The sequence below is a fragment of the Apiotrichum porosum genome (assembly GCF_003942205.1).
Source record: "Apiotrichum porosum strain DSM 27194 chromosome Unknown scaffold_11, whole genome shotgun sequence".
Lineage (NCBI taxonomy): Eukaryota > Fungi > Basidiomycota > Tremellomycetes > Trichosporonales > Trichosporonaceae > Apiotrichum > Apiotrichum porosum.
Window position 1 is genome coordinate 546285 of NW_021167118.1, and position 16047 is coordinate 562331.

The window sequence follows — 16047 nt, forward strand, 5'->3', positions numbered from 1 at the left end:
AGAAAGGTCATGAGGACTAAGGACCCCACGAGGAGATTGTGGTTTGGCGACTGATGTCAGCCCGATAATGAACCATCCACTCACTTCATTCCCTTTCGATCGAGCAGCAAGCACAAAATGAACAACCCAGAGCATAACAAAAGCCATTTTAGAAGGAATGGACAGCTTCACCAAGGCAAGCAAGACAATGCCAGAGACAAGTCGGGCTGCGATTGGCCACCAGAGGTCACCAGCGGGTCTTGCCATCAGCCGTGAGCCATGAGTGGTACGTACCTTTCTGCACGGCCTGTCCACCTTCCCATGACATGCACAGACATTGATACAAGTCGCTGAACGGCAATCACTGCACCATATGACCACGCGGCGGCGGCAATTGACAGTGGAATGAGGACGGGGTGCGTAATGCCAAGCAAGAACTTCTCAGATCGCAACCCAAGGAGCACAAGCACGTACTGAATGACGGACGCCACAGTGAGCAGCAAGGCAGCAACACCAATGTTTCGACTTAAGTGGCGTTCCATCACAGAGTTCAAGCGCGGTGGTTTCACTGTGGGTCAGGGGTTGTTATCGTTCAAACGTACCGGACGTGTGGTGCTCCAGCAAAAGTTGGAAAATCAGGAGTGAAGACCAGCCCAAACACCAATCAAGAAGCGCAATCCTAAATCGAAGGATAGCTTTGGCGAAAGAGGCAGGGATGTCCACGGCTATTGCTACCTCCTTGACGGGGCAGCCGGGCTGCTGATAGACATGGATGTCGATGTCCCCAGCTCTCTGAGGACTTGCAAAGGGCGACCCACTGGTATGCGAGTGCAGAATGATGGAAGAATTGCCAATAGGGTAGAACTTGGACTCGGTCGAGGCTGATGCCTCATCAGCGGGGATTGACAAGTGCTGAACAGTGGGAGGGTGGCCTGTGACGTCAGAGTTATAATCACAAGCACACTTGCCAGAACATTGGCCGGTCGTCACATCTAGCCTCCATGCAAGAACAGAAGACATAATGCGATTCAGGAAACGAAGGGCCACATGAGTCGGTGGAGTGGAATCCGGATGAACTGGAGGGTCAGTTTGAGATGGAAGGTGCCTCTCCCCTCCCTCCCAAAAGAAGAGTACTCACCCCACCGGTTGCTCGCAACGCTATCGAGCTTGAGGCCCGATGAAACCTCCGTACCCCGCGGAGCATGCAGTCGCAGGGAACCATCGACAACGAGATCAATGATGTCTATGGCGAGTATCGAGTCCTGAGGGCGCGCACCTTCACCCGGGAAGGGAAACGGTTCGCTGTTGTTGCGAGGCCAAGGGACCCGTGAGAGGGACCAACGTGGCTCGGTGCACCGTTCGTGTATGCAGTGCAGGATTTTGAGAGGCGGTGCAGCCAGTGTTTCTTCGGTGATAGTTGGTATGCGGGCAAGGATTGCCATAGTGGATGCAGTGACCGGCACGTCGACTTGTAACGCATCTATCGGAGGATGAGTCGGCATACCTCCGAGGAGCCATTTCCTGGCGGCGAGGAGCTTGGCATCGCGAGTTGTCTCCATGCTCATGTCGAGCATCGCCCTCGCCACACGCCATCGCAGTTGATGGCACCACACGGTGGCTTGGTGCTCAACACCAGTCCATACGCCAGGTATGGCTGTAGTGAAGACAGCAAACCCATCGTCGACTTCAATGAGTTCTTTGGACAGTGCACAGCTGTCGGAAACAATCTGAGTGTCGGACACTCCGCCGCAGATGGAGACCAAGAGAGGATGCGGGGCACGATAAGAAGCCGAATTGACCGTGGAATATATGTCTTCCATGGTACTCTCAAAAGGTAACGGTGGACTCTGGTGGGGGGTCGACATGGTTATGATCGCGTCAATGGTGGTGTTATCCACCAATGACGCGGCCAGCCTGGCCACAATGCCTCCCATGGAGTGGCCTAGGAGCATGACTCTGGATGGTCGCTGGTTGGGAGGTGTGTGCCGATATGCCGAAAGAACATGGGGTATGATTGAGGCCAAGAAATGACCCTGTTCCTCCAACGTTTGCGCATGGAAGGCTGAAAAGTCCTCGTTGAAGTCCACTTTCCAGGTCAGCCGCGTATCACTCAGTTGAGACGAACGTGCAAAGAAGTCCAGAGGCTTGGCCCACTCTTCATGGCTTGATTTACTGTCGTCGACATTAAAAAACTGGCGCGATGCCGAGGAAGCAATTGATCGCACCTGCTTGAAGTCTCCAGCATTGCCGGGCACGAAGATGACAGGCAGTCCCGACGGCTGAGCGTGTCAACAACTATGTTCCCAGCGCTCCACTGACCTTGGCTGGGTCAAGCCCCCCTTCACGGTAGAGATAAACCGAATACCGCTGTTCGGTAGATTGATCCCATTCTAGACGGTGGTACGTGGGCGACATCCAGCTCATCTCACAGCCCATAGACCCAGACCGGGCCTGGTCGAGACTGAAGCAAACCAGCCCGATGAGCGACAGCAGCAGCCATGATAGGCTCAGCAAGATTGTTCTTGGGCAAGCGATGGGTACCCCCAAGGCAAACTCAGGCCGACGGCGGCGGCTTGCTGAAGCCTTGGGCGACATGGAGCGGATGTGGAGGGTTGGCAAAATGGACCAAGGAAGTAATGGGTTTGTGGTGGCAAAGGTACGCACGCCAGCGGCGGGCGGAGAGGTGAGGTGGAGGTCCATCGCTGACGTTGACATCTACTTCCGTCTGTTTGCACAATCATCTCGCAACCATCATCCACCCATACCACCTCTAATTGCAACATGTCGCGAGATCCTTACCTCGATGCGAAAGGGTGAGCTGTTTCCATATCCTCCCCCTGTTTTGGTAGCTAAACGGAGCAGCGAGGTGGAAACTAACATCCAAAACGTCAACAATCTGCTCGGATCCCATAGCCGAATAAGCGGTGCGAGTGATCCTTCAGCGATAGCAGAGACCATCGAGGAGCTTCAAGCCACGCTGAACCTTCTGGAGACGGATCTGCAAGACTTAGAAGACTGTGTCCAGGTGGTTGAAGGCCACGGCGATCGTTGGGGTATAGAGGCGAGCGAGGTTCGACAGCGCCGCTCATTTGTTGACCGAGTCACGCGCGATGTTGAGGTACGTGGAACTGGTGCTGTTCGGTTAAAGTGTGCTAACCCGTCAAGCGCCTTCGCTCAAGAGTTCGAGATGTGGTCGGTAAGGGGAAGAAACGGCATCAGCAGGCCTTCCAGGCCTCCGACATTGAAAACCAACGAGCAAGTTCCGATGCCGAGGAAGTCGAGAGATGGGAGCGAGAGGAACAACAGGTGGGCCTCAGCACCGTGAAGACACTGACAGGTAGACGCTCATGCGCCGACAAGACGATACCCTTGGTGTTATCTCCGGCACGTTAACGACTCTGGCCTCACAAGCTGGCCTTATTGGACAAGAAGTCGCCGAGCACAGCGAGTGAGTTCAGGTACGCACTGCACTGCATCTAACAGGCCTCCAGGATGTTGGACGACCTGTCGACTGGTGTGGACAACACCCAATCACGCCTCTCCCGAGTTTCACGAACAATGCAAGAGTTTATTCGCAAGAACGAAGGTATACATTGCCAGGCGGATCATAGCTGACCTCATAGACTCTCGCAGCTCGTGGTGCATTGTCATTCTGATTATTGTCCTCATAGTGCTCCTCGTACTTGTCATTTTGACATAGCTGACGTGCCATAGACGTAAATGTCACTAGATCAAAATGGTGAAGTTGTTCCTCTTCTGTCCCTCATTCAGCAATGTCTTGGTCTTCCATGGCCCCAGGTCCTCCTTGCCATTCCTCTCCTTCCAACGCCACAGCCAATACGCCACCTTGCTGCTGGGGTGCCAACGTTCGCAGACCAACTCGAAACCTAGGGCACATACCAGACCCTTGAACGAGTCCGCTGTCAGGTAGCGCGAATTGTTCACGCATGGGAAAGGGAGGACGATGAAGAGAAGAGACGACGGTCGGGGTCGAAGATGAGACCGACACAGCTGCAGCATGCGCCCTATATATCAGTCTACGTCTGTCGGCAACACACATACCTCTGTCTTTAGGTTCGGGCACAAAGTTCACCACAAGACTGCAGCTGATGATGTCGAACTGAGCTGAGTCATCGCTTGGCAGCGGCCGTTGGAGGAAGTCTTGTTCCACAATGCCGGGATACCGAGAGTTCAAATCGATGGGGTGGTTCTCTATCCAGTTAGAGCAGCTGCCATAGTTGTCTGGTGTCAAGGCGCCAATCTCCAACATCCTGAGGTCGCCTGTCAGTTCAGCCTCCGACTCCGCACTCACTTGATTGATGGTGGAGCGTCAACCCCTTTGCGAAGCTCTTCCAACCACATGATCAACACCTTGGAGGTGTCTCCGCCGCGTTGGGACGATTGCCCCAACGTACTGGCATGCTGATATCCATCGATACCACCCAGATCTTGCAGTTCGCTGTTGATCTTGGACAATTGCGATTCCAGTCCTTCTCGGGCACTGTCTGTTGCTGCTGCAAGCTGTCGTTGAAGAAATGCCTGCCGCTTCAGGAGCGTGTGGTATGTTGCGATGGTAGACTGCGTGGTTTTTCGAGAGACAGTGGCGGTGCGGGGTGCACGCGATGTCGAGACGATGGGTTGCTTGCGTGACCGTTTGCGCATGGGTGGAACAGATGTTGACAGCAGAATGTACGCTGTTCATAACAACAAATACATGCAATCGTTATCTATGTATATCCAAAAATGGTCCATCAGTTTGATTCCGTCGGCTTCGGGTTCCGGCGCAACGTCATTGTCCATCTACATCGTCGGGCTCTCTTCACATGATCCATTCCCCTCCCCGGGTCCCCCCAGCCGCCAACCAGTGCACAACTACCCATACCGGGACTGGACTGCCCAAACACGACGGAATACACAGGCAGTCATCGACAGCGATCAAGTGAGTCGCTCAGTCATCGATCAGTCACGGCATGAAGCGTCTAACCGCAGCCTTGAAGCCTTGCCTTCCGCGACCGTTCGTTCGCCTTGCTCCCTCATCAGTGGTTCTTCGAACGGCCCAACGGTTCAATGGCACAAATGTCCGGCCTTCCTGGAGACTCTCCTGTGCAACGATCAGGGCGTAATGGAGAACGCCCCCATGAGGATTCGCCCTCGTCGGAGTTTGGAGACTTCCATTCAGGTCCGCTCCACGACTCCTTCGCTGCCCGGTCACACGAACTCGATCTCTTATCCTCATCCCCGTCAGTCGGGCCGTCTAGAGGCTCAGCTACTCTAAACGACAGCGACCTTTTGATCTCATTTGACGACTTTGAGGAATCCTATCCACCTGCCGAGTCATTGACCCTCGACCAAAGCCTCGACTACCTTACAGACGAACCCGCCAGCTCGAGCATTCTCTCTGTCGATTCTTCCAACAGCCGCCATAGGAATCCCTCGTCCATGCAGACACCTTCATCTCTACTGGACTCCTCTCCTACTCGATCACGACACGCGTTTCCAAGTCGCTTTTCTGGCCCAAGCTCGCCACCCAGGCTCACCGACGCTGGAGCCGATATCGTGTTCCACCCTCGTCAGATCCGGGGCAAAGACGACGCAGCTTCGGAATTCCGCCGTCTCCGTCGCATGTCCGACGACTGGGCAGCCAGTGGGAAACAACCTCCCCACCCATCTACCGCCTCTCACTCTCCCCCCCGCTCTCGGTCCATCGTCGACGCGTTTGCAACCTCTGGTCTTGCCACCAGGTGGAAGCGGTCTCTGCGAGGGCCACATGTTGGTGTAGAGCCGGACACCCACAGTAAAACGGCCGTGCCAATCGACATTAGTCACAAGTCACCATTCGCGTCCGTGGACCAAATTGCAGGCAGTTACGCGCCTCCCGATGGCGCGCCAGGCTTCAAGCCTTCTACCACCTCGGCTGAATATAGCCCGGACGACGAATGGATCGGCACTACCCTGGACGGCCGCAGGGAGCTAACAGCTCCTGTGCTGGATGTTTCGCAGGCCAGAGAAGTATGTGACTTCCGCCGCGTCTTTCTTTTATGCTAACAGGAAGTTGCGGCCCCTGTTGCCGCCACGACAGCGCATTGCTGATTCATGGCCCCTTCTCTGTACGTGTTCTGTCGCAGAGTTTTGCTTATCTCGCAGTCTCGCTAGATCAACATGGCGCCTCCCTAGCTACACTTTATCGCCAGGTCGAAAAGCACGCCAAAGATCACCGTACCACCGGCAACATTTTGGTTGTCCGTGACAATCAAGGCCACACTTTTGGCATCTACTTGAACGAGCCAATCCTCAAGCGGGAGGGAACATATTATGGCACTGGCGAATCGTCAGTCCTAGTTAACGGGCCGAGATGCTGACAATCCCAGGTTCATGTTCAAGTTTGTCGCCGGCCAGAGCAAACCACGGGTCTTCAGGTGGACTGGACGCAATCAGTATATCGCTCTTTGCGAGACAAGCTTCATCTCATTTGGAGGAGGGTACGTCCCCATACGATTTTTGTCGCTGACAAGAAAGTGGCAACTCTTATGGCCTCATCCTTGACGCCACCTTTTCACGCAACTCATCCGCCACATCCCCAGCCTTTGACAACGAGGTACTTTGTGACGAGGATATTCGAAGTGACAAAGGAGAGGTCTTCGAGTGCATAGGTCTCGAAGTCTGGGCGACATCGTAAAATGTTACTGTATCGAGCTCCATGTCCCCCTTAACAACTCCCCCTGATGCCGGCCATAATTACATACACATATCTTGTGCGGTTGTCCATGCATTGTGTCTTCCTCATGTTGAATGTGTTAAGGAAGACAAAAAACTGGCTCCGACCGTCAAAGAGGCTGATGTTACTGGTGTGTGCTTGCTGCACGTATCGGCTTGACATAAACGTCTGTCGTCCCGTGCAAAATCCATCTTCGCTTCCAAACCTCCTCCTAAAGAGTCGCTCGCTGCTGCCTATCAGTGATGTATTTCTTGAATGGCTCCTTCACAACGCCCGGGCAAGATCAACAACACGCTTTCTACCGACCTACCCTTGCGCCAACATGTTTGCAGGAAGTGGTTCGAAATTATACATAGCGAAGAGGGCCCCCACTATTGTGTTCATTTGTGGATCCAACATTTGACGGCTGGAGCGTTGAGGGAATCTATTTACTTTGAAGAATGTGCGACCCTCCTCTATGCCGAAATAAGTCACATGATTTGAGCCGTACACGATGCTCTGAAAGTAAATGGAGGGGCTGAACCTGCCCTCCTTTCCAGCAGTTTGCTAGACAGCCTGCTCCAGCAGTAGTAGCACGCAGAAACTGATGGCTAGGGGCGGAAATTACGTGCTGGCTAGGGCCGCTTTAAAAGTGTTCAATTATTCATATCGAAGTCTCACCTTATAATACCAAGTTTTCTTGTCATAATTGCAGTGGGATATTCTGCAGACCATCACAACCACACCCGTCCACGGAATAGAATGGCCCGACCCAGCGCACCAAGGCCCGTGTTGGCACCTCATGGATGACCATTTCCTGCTGTATCTGACCACCTTCTGAAAATCAAATCATCGTCATTGTTATATGAAATGCAATGAGAGACAATGCTGTACTGCTGTTTGCATCAAAACCAAAAGCTCCCTCACAGTTCGGCTTCCTGAAGTCATGTATTCACCTACTGCAAGAATGTCCAAAGCGATGAGGTAGATCAGAGCGACCAAGCGATGCATTTACTGATGCCTATAGGGCGTGCTTTTTTGTGTCTAAGAACAACCTGAACTGTTGTAAACTGTAACGGCCAGCACGGCCAATCGTTGCTTAGATAACATTCATTTGCCGCAGACACGAGAGCTATGAGTTGATGGTGGATAGCGTCCTCAAGATAGTCTGAGAGCTATATATATTATAATACAGTCCTTGCTATGAGGAAGAGCGTGCATTAAAGGAGGCTGACTATCGTGAGCGTGTCGCGGTGAAAGACCCACATATATTCACTACGGTTGGAGAACCGACGTTAAGTAAAGTGTAAACAGAGTGTTGTATGGTTATTAGGTCCATGATTTATGCTGTGTTTTATCATAGGGCCGTTAGGATGCACACCCTTCCATCCTTTCCAGCCACCCATTCATCTGGTACATATTAATGTTATCCCGCTGTATTTTGGCAGTGGCCAATGGCCAGTGGCCAGTGGACAGCTTCAGCATGAATGAAGTATTGGCCATCATGCTTTTTCGACGATCTGCAAGGAATGCATTTCACCCGCAAAACAATCAATCCGCCAGGTAATGTAGGACATGTCGAAACCCTCGTTTCCAAAAATGTGATTGAAAGGGAAGCGCCTTTATAAAGCCTTATGCACCTTACGTGGCACGGTGGGTGCTGATTGGTACGTGGGTGCTGTTTGGTACTTTACATATATGACTAGGTTGACAGCAAGAAGGCGGCAAATGCTTATATCAAGTAATATAACGGTGCAGAACCACTATGACGCGATACAGACTCGGATAGACAACCGGGAAGTGGAATTAAACATAGGGTAGCCGAATTAATGAATCAATTCAACCGAGAGTGGAGGATCAGAAGTGCATAGGATCATAGGATGGCTGCCTGGTTGCCTGGTGGCCATCAAAACTGGTGTTTGGGTATCCCCAATATAACGTTATGTTTAGCTGAGGTCATTGTCAAACATAGGCTGAATGCTCGTTAGGGAGCGGGGCTTCCTTTTCTTTCTTTCAGCGCAGACAGCCATCTCTTTAGCAATGCTGTCTTAAAAAAAGAGAATAGTGATGGATGGCTATCATTGTACTTGGTATGTCATTCATTGTCATCAAGCGTTTGCCGCACTCATTTTAAGATCAGTACTCATCGACCATCTGGGTTTGCATTGTCATTTGAAATTTGTTGGTTGCCAGCCGAAGCCTCAACTTTAAACTACGCAGACGGGTGCATAGAACGGCACATAACAATGAGGAACAGAATTCCTATTTTGTTCTTGAGGGCTAAAACACCTCTTCAGGTGGACTCCTTTAAGCAATATCGCCATCTAATTACGAGTCACGTTGAGCCAGCCCTCAAGAGCTTGGAAATGTCCTTATTGTCAGTGGAGCATAGTGGCCATTGCCCGCTGAGTATGCTACCTAACCTAATGCTGATAATGTTGGCATCTTAATCACCTGAAGCAGAATAATGTTCATGTCATTCCTGATAATGACCCGTCGGACAGCGAAGAGATTCATATTTACGTTTGGGCGATGTGCCATTGATGTTTTGGCATCACCTACCTCCTTTGAAAAAGCAAGTATTTGGACGTTGCACGGTTCTCGTTGGTGCCCATTGTCTCAGGAATGGTGCAAAGGGCAATAAGAGGGACACTAGACACATCTATAAAGGTATGTTACTGTAGATAGAAGCGAAATACAATAAAATACAGCAAGGAGCCCAATTAAATTGACAATATCTTACTTAGGATGCCACATTCACACACTTTGGAAGCGTGGTCTGGAAGGATCCAGCTTTGACAAAATTTATTGGGCACTGTAAGACATGAAAGTGGAATTGTTTTGTTTTTACTTCCGCTGAGAGTCTAATTTCCTTCCCTACCCTACCTGAGGTCTCTGGAGTTTGCAGCGTATGTAGCATGCAATATACCGAACCCTCGCCAATGGCGATCAAAGGAAGTATGTCCATGCTTCTGCTACAATTTACTTATGCCCTCATCAGTCAGAATGGGTCCATATTCCCATATCCATTTAACAGAGGGCTGCTACTTGATTTCAATTTTTCCTACAGTTGCATGGCCCTACAACTATACCACACTGTACCTGATGCAAGCCACTGGAAAGAACATAACAGGCTGAACAGCACACAAACAAAATAAACAGAAAAAAAGGGATGCGAGAACCCAGCGTGGTGGCAAAGATCAGTAAACAACGCGAGGATGTTATATGCTAAGCCAAGGGGGCTCATTTGGTAGTACTGTATCACATTTATGAATATCCAATCTCATACTGTCTTTGGCTGCAGCATTGCCCATATATATTGTGGTCCATGTTCATGATGTCGAATTGAATTAATTAATCAATTCCGCTCCCCTATATTAAACTCCGCTTCCTCAGTGCCTGTACACGTTGATTGTGCTGTACGGCATATTAGTTTCCGCATTGCTCATTTTACTCAAAGTCAAGACTTCACAGATTACACAAGACTGCAGTTGAACGAACACTGTACTGTACTCCCCGTCGGCCCTCTGCCTGTGAGCGCCACCGCATAAATAGAACACTATTTCTCCAGATACATGACAGACACTGTGACCCCTCATGCCATTCCTCTTGTCCAGAACAGCAAAGCAGAGATGTTCCCACTCCGACAGTTGGTGGTGCTTCAACCCTGTGGCCCCGCACAGCAGTAAAAGGGTATACATGGGACGAGAAGTCCCCATGATGGATCCATCTATATTGTCTGTCGTCCTTGGTCCCCTGTGAACACATGTAGTTAGAATGAGTAATGGAGTTCAGCAGAATGTGTGGGAAATACGGAGGGGCACGAGGATTAACGTTTACAAACCCAATGTTGTACAAACGGCTGCAACCGATATTCTTTGAATCTTTAAGGACCTGTGAACGGTGAGTTGTGACAGCATGACCATATGAGGCATTGGAAGGACTATGCGTTGAATCGTAACAAGAAGCTGTCTTTAAGTTGTAAGCTGTACTTCTGTTAACTGGCGTGTCCTGTTAGTACTGTTAGTTAGTACTTGCTGTACACCAGTTGCAAAGGTGAATTTCAAAAACTACACATTGCGCAGTGGCATTCATTGTTTGTGAAGGAAGCACTCACGACGAAAAGCACGTAGTTTGGCGGTAAGGCCCCACTGAGTTCCAGCTGGAATAACAGTCGTATCACTCACTCTGTGTACATGTGTCAGTTCAGCAGGGAAGAAAATCGAGAAGTCAGTACGTGTGCAAAGGGTGAGTGATCGCTTTGTGCTAATTCTCTGCGCCACTCACCAAAATCATATGTCATGGTTGTCAGCAGTGTTTGACGAATTGGTGGATATGGCACCCCTGCCGTTCCTCTATCGGGGCGTACAGTACAAGCAAACCAAGGGTCTCTCCTCCAAGATACTCTGACCATATATTGGTTGGAGACAGTAGTAGGACAGCAAAACTGCGCTGTCGCCACCCGTGCTACTGTTACTTGGCGACGAGAAGGATCAATATCATACCAGTAAAGGCGTCCCTTGGGTCGTTTATTTTTCACATTACTGGTGGTGCTCCGTTCAGCAATTCAATTCATGTGGCAATATATAACAGCCAGAAGCAGGCTTTCCGACCGGGAGCTGTAAAGATTAGCGCTATTGTTGGCTCAGTGTTCTCTAGTTCCCGTTCTGTAGATCTATGGATCTGTGGACGCCTCTGGGCCTCTGTCTTGCATCATCGGTCGCAAAATATGTCTTTGACTCTTGACATGCACATTCCTCCCGATTAGTGTGACATTGCAAGCTGGGACCTGGCGGGTTGGGTGCTGAATCACACCTCCCTAATATATATATTCAAGTCTACTCGTGACCACGCTTCCTGTGGCCAGAGGCTAGAGGTCTATAACACTACACAGTTGTCAGGAATGGATCTCATCAGAATACTATGTACTATGAGCAGGTTCAGGAAGACTGTGCTGTAAACAAATCGTGTGATTAGGTGAACATTTAAATTGTTCACATTCGCCAAGCTTGGTGTATGGAGCACTCCGCTGAATGCAACGTGGCCCCAGTCGAAGAGATTTACACAAAGAAGAGGCTGCTTCCAAATAATCCTGAGAGGACAATAGATATGCAGACAGAATGATGTAGCGTTGGGAGGTAAGTACAGGGCGAGCAGCGAGTCCAAGGGCGTGGAAGGTGGTATATGCGGCAGCGTTTCGTTAGCGTTATGTTTCAATTTGGTTTGATTGAAGCGAAGGCCCTGAAGCTGTGATTTGTGTTTCACACCATGATTGTGTATCAATCAGACGGGCATTCCAAAGTACTAAATGATCAATGAGAAAGCTTTACCATATCTTGACCATCAATTGCGATACATCTCGGTCCGTAAATGATATACTAGCTGCTGGTTGGGAGATGCGTTGCACCTCCCATGTTACTTGTGCCCGGTGCCTCCAGAGCAGATGACACTCACTGACCGTCGAGCAAGCTGGCAGGTGATGTGATGACCAGTGTCAGCATTATTACACTTCCTACTGGGCTCGCGGCCTAACGGTTGCTAACTGTTTGGACCCTTTTTTGCGACGGCGAGTAGGAGAGATAGATGCCTGGCGGGACTCCCGGGAACAATGACGCTGGCGTTTTAATGTGATCGTTGATGGCATGCAAATAGTTTGAGCACATCCGTTTTCGCATACTTCGACAACGAAGCAGTTGCGTAAGCGATCTGCGGCAGATCCTCTTTGACGGTGTGCACGGGTTTCTTAATGGCCTTACAGTTGGGTTGAGCGCCAGACTAACCCTGGCACTAATTTTTACAACTCTTTTCCGCGTTGCCCAGACGTGGCAGCGGTCGGTCAGTCTCTCGGGTACAGCACATTTCTACTCGTGTTCCACTTCGAGAACCCCACATGTGCCTTGTTACTATTCCAGACTTGCCTGCATCCTCAGTCGACCTCTCTCTCCTGCGGGAGAGCATGGAGGACGATTTGATGCGGAGGCCTTCGCGTCCTCCGTATGTACTGTAGGTGCCGTCATTGGTCATCATAGCTCAATCAAGCAGCTCACCATTGCATGTGGAAGAGTAGTTCGTGCAAGCAACAGGGACAAATACGAGGTCTGCCTGCTGGTCAAAGGTCTGCGACACATGCAATTTCAGTTCAGCGCAGGTAGGAGCCCTTGAAGCAGTCCCAGTAGGTGGTGCCGGCCGAAACCATCTTCTCGTGGCCGTCCGTTCGGATCATCATGGCAATAGTGTCTTGGAGGTCGTCAACCTTGGAGCCCTTCTTCTGAATTCTGATAATAACCGATGTAGCCTCCTCAACACAGCCCTTTTGGGAGAGGAACCAAGGCGACTCAGGAGCATAGTTGATGAGGATTATCAAGGGATAGGTCAGAGCCATTGAACAGCGAAGGGAATTGGGAATCCCCACTCGTCGGTTCGTGATGACATAGCCTTCAAAACACTGGCGGCGAGGGATCTGTCAGCGTAGTCAACATAGGGGGGTTTGGGGGTTCGGTGGCATGCTGGTCGGGATTGAGTTTTTATGAGATAAACCGTCATTGCATCAGACAATAACTGCCACTGCGCCAAGACCCAGTTCCGGCAGCGGCAACTTAATTTTCTGTGCTTCGATCCGACCATAGGTCATTGGTCATGTATATTGCCGCCTCGATTTTAGGCTTTGAAAGCCGGTTGGGGATAAGTTCATCTCGATGACCGTTTGGGTTGTGCGACCCTTCTCCCGTGCACTCACTTGTGATTTTCTATTGCAAAGCCTTTATGTTGCGACATGTGATGGTGCTGTTGCTGCCCGATGATGTGACCAACGCAACATAATGATGGGCTTTATAGTTTCACCGATAATGTGGCTGAGACCAGTCAGTATACGGACTGACTACCCGTTGGGAGATGCGTTGCATCTCCCCTGTTGGTCAGAACCGGTGCTGCATTCAGAGCAGACACTGACCGTCGAGCAAGCTGGAAGGTCCAGTGTCAGCAAGACATTTTAGTACACTTCCTAATGGGCTCGCGGCCTAACGGCAGCTAACAGATTGGACCTTTGTTTTTTTTTTTCGACAGCCAGTAGAGACACAGATGTATTGTTTCCCAACAGGTGGGTGACACAGTTGAGGATACGAGCAATTTTAATCCCTGCTCCGTGGGTCATGCATGTTGCAGTAACCGTGGTCAAACAGGAAGTAACTAAGCTTCGGGAGATTTGATCCAGAAAAGACGGAAATGACACCTTGTAAGCAACTTCCTTCATAGGGATCGTAGCTTGAGTAACCGAGGGGCCCGACATTTTATGCTGAACAGACGAAGTGCGGGGGCTGTAAATTGTAACTCCTGTGACACATGCTTCTGTCCGCCTAGTTCAGCTTTGCCTTCCGCCTTGCACTGCACTGTCACATGGCGTCGGGGGGTAACAGCAGAATTATGTGTGTCTGAGGTATTCAGCTATTCATTCAATGGCTGAGGAGTAGTAACTTCATTTTACTTGGTCGCAGAATAATGTTTCTGTCAAAGTAAATTTACGCCCACTGTCAGAATCTGGCGATCATGACGCCCTAAGACACAGCCAATTCAATTGGGCCTCCTATTTTATTTTGCTTCCATCTATAGTGAGACACCTCTGTAGACGTGTTTTCTGTTCGTCTCATCGCTCTATGCACCATTCTTGACACTCACTTGCACTCTTGCTTCGTTAGAGGGTCCTGCAATTTCCTTATTGGCAGAAACGTCAACACACTTAATTTGATTTTCACCTATGAGTGCATGACTGGTATCTCAATTTAGGATGCTGCAATGTGTCGGGCATGTGTGTAGTTAATAGCGCTTGGTTCGCCACAGGCCGTAAGTTGGGTCCGGGCGGGAGGTGCGTAAGGCGATGGGACACGGAGTGCGTAGCCTTGGGTTCGGTCAGTATTTCGCTCTTACGTTTCGTCGGCTGACCATATCATAATCAAAGGTTGCGACCTTCTGAATCCAGTAGGTCAGTAAAGTGCCTATCAGTGCACCACAAGAGCGAACGCCCTTTTTGCGTCATTTTGACCACACGACGGTACAGTACATATCTGTATCTCTTTATCATTTTCTTGTACCTTTTCTCCACTAATTACTAAGGAAGTGCTGTCTCTGCCTTGGCCTGACGGACCACCTGGCCCTTCGAAAACGCTGCAAGGCACTGTCACTACTAAGAGCCATTTCTATTGGTAAGGGCTGTTTCTCTTGAAATTATAACTGGCCCCACCGAAGGTTGTGACATCGGATTCGACTCCGTGAAACCCTCTTGGAGACTTTCGAAATGTTGGGGCTTGCAATGGAAAATTCGCCCCGAATGAGATCTGGCAGGATTCATCATGACAGCGCTTCGAGGGAGTGACTGACACCTTTGACAGAAAGTGACTGGGCAGTATGGCATATGGAATCTCTAAAGGTGGCGTCCAGTTCTGACTCACTGGTCCAACTGGGGCCCATTGCTATTAATTTGCCCGCACGGGTGCACGGACAGCCATACGTAAGTAAGCTAGTCCTCGTCCGAATTCGTCGCTTTCAGAAAAGCTCACGCTTTAGGGAGGCAAGGATATTGCAAGGATGTCGTTAGTGCCCAATGTCAGCTTTTATGGATGGTGTGGAAGACTGACTACTTCTATGGCTACTGCTGAGCCGGGCACATTATGATATTTACGAGAGAAACGGCAGCCAGCTCTACAGGACAGTCCCCAGGAGGAACCAACCAACTGGCAAGGGAACCGGCCATGCAACTCCGTCTCAACTTGTCCAATTAGACTATGATTGACCCTGTTCAAATTCAACCTTGTCTTGAGTGAGGCCCAACAACTTTTTGGTGAACTCTGTCTGGGCAGTTCACTGAAGAATGCATCTGGCGAAATGCGACCGGCCAGGTTTGCAACACCTTTGGAAAGGTTCTGAAGGCTACCGAAACTTTTAAATGGCGTGCATGACCCTAAAGGATTCCTAGTGAAATTTCGCGACCATAAGCCCCACTTCCCGTCCTGGTGACTGTCCTTGCGACAGGGACGGCGGAATAACCTGCCTTCAGTCTGCCTTGCTGTTGGACCTCATGTTACGGGGAAAATCCTTATTACTGTGCAACATGGCCCACCTCTACTTTCCGCCCAGCAAGGCACAACTGGAACGGCAGTTTACAATGAAGGCTCTGTTCCCCCTCAAACGCTGTTCCCCCTCAAACGCCCTTGTTTCGTGTTTTTCATTTTCGTTCTTCTTTTATTTGACAATACCGTTCTTCTGAGTTGATTTTTAAGGGCAACAAGTGATCTACGTGACATCCATGCCTTACAGCTTGCTGCAAGCCTGGGCAAAAGTAAAACAAAATACACAGGCAGGGCAATCCTTTAACAGATTGCAAA

At 50.2% G+C, this 16047-nt stretch overlaps 5 protein-coding genes across 5 annotated transcripts; 2 read left to right on the forward strand and 3 right to left on the reverse strand.

Moving 5' to 3' along the window:
- Positions 1–564: 564 nt before the first annotated feature.
- Positions 565–2574, reverse strand: BST1 (GPI inositol deacylase; the record flags this gene model as incomplete). Its single annotated transcript, XM_028617587.1, has 3 exons — positions 565–911; positions 1118–2258; positions 2299–2574. 3 exons carry the CDS (start codon positions 2572–2574, stop codon positions 565–567), a joined length of 1764 nt encoding a protein of 587 aa, XP_028474050.1.
- Positions 2575–2760: 186 nt separating this feature from the next.
- On the forward strand, positions 2761–3635 carry EHS24_001827 (uncharacterized protein; the record flags this gene model as incomplete). The annotated part of the gene is made up of 6 exons (XM_028617588.1): positions 2761–2792; positions 2842–3097; positions 3145–3316; positions 3391–3427; positions 3471–3565; positions 3613–3635. 6 exons carry the CDS (start codon positions 2761–2763, stop codon positions 3633–3635), a joined length of 615 nt encoding a protein of 204 aa, XP_028474051.1.
- A 107-nt stretch (positions 3636–3742) lies between these two features.
- Positions 3743–4641, reverse strand: EHS24_001828 (uncharacterized protein; the record flags this gene model as incomplete). The annotated part of the gene is made up of 3 exons (XM_028617589.1): positions 3743–3990; positions 4042–4250; positions 4292–4641. The coding sequence occupies 3 exons, from the start codon at positions 4639–4641 to the stop codon at positions 3743–3745; spliced, it is 807 nt and encodes a 268-aa protein (XP_028474052.1).
- A 414-nt stretch (positions 4642–5055) lies between these two features.
- Positions 5056–6655, forward strand: OXR1 (oxidation resistance protein 1; the record flags this gene model as incomplete). Its single annotated transcript, XM_028617590.1, has 4 exons — positions 5056–5988; positions 6171–6307; positions 6348–6458; positions 6496–6655. 4 exons carry the CDS (start codon positions 5056–5058, stop codon positions 6653–6655), a joined length of 1341 nt encoding a protein of 446 aa, XP_028474053.1.
- A 6157-nt stretch (positions 6656–12812) lies between these two features.
- EHS24_001830 (uncharacterized protein) lies at positions 12813–13216 on the reverse strand (the record flags this gene model as incomplete). The annotated part of the gene is made up of 2 exons (XM_028617591.1): positions 12813–13133; positions 13211–13216. The coding sequence occupies 2 exons, from the start codon at positions 13214–13216 to the stop codon at positions 12813–12815; spliced, it is 327 nt and encodes a 108-aa protein (XP_028474054.1).
- Positions 13217–16047: the final 2831 nt, after the last annotated feature.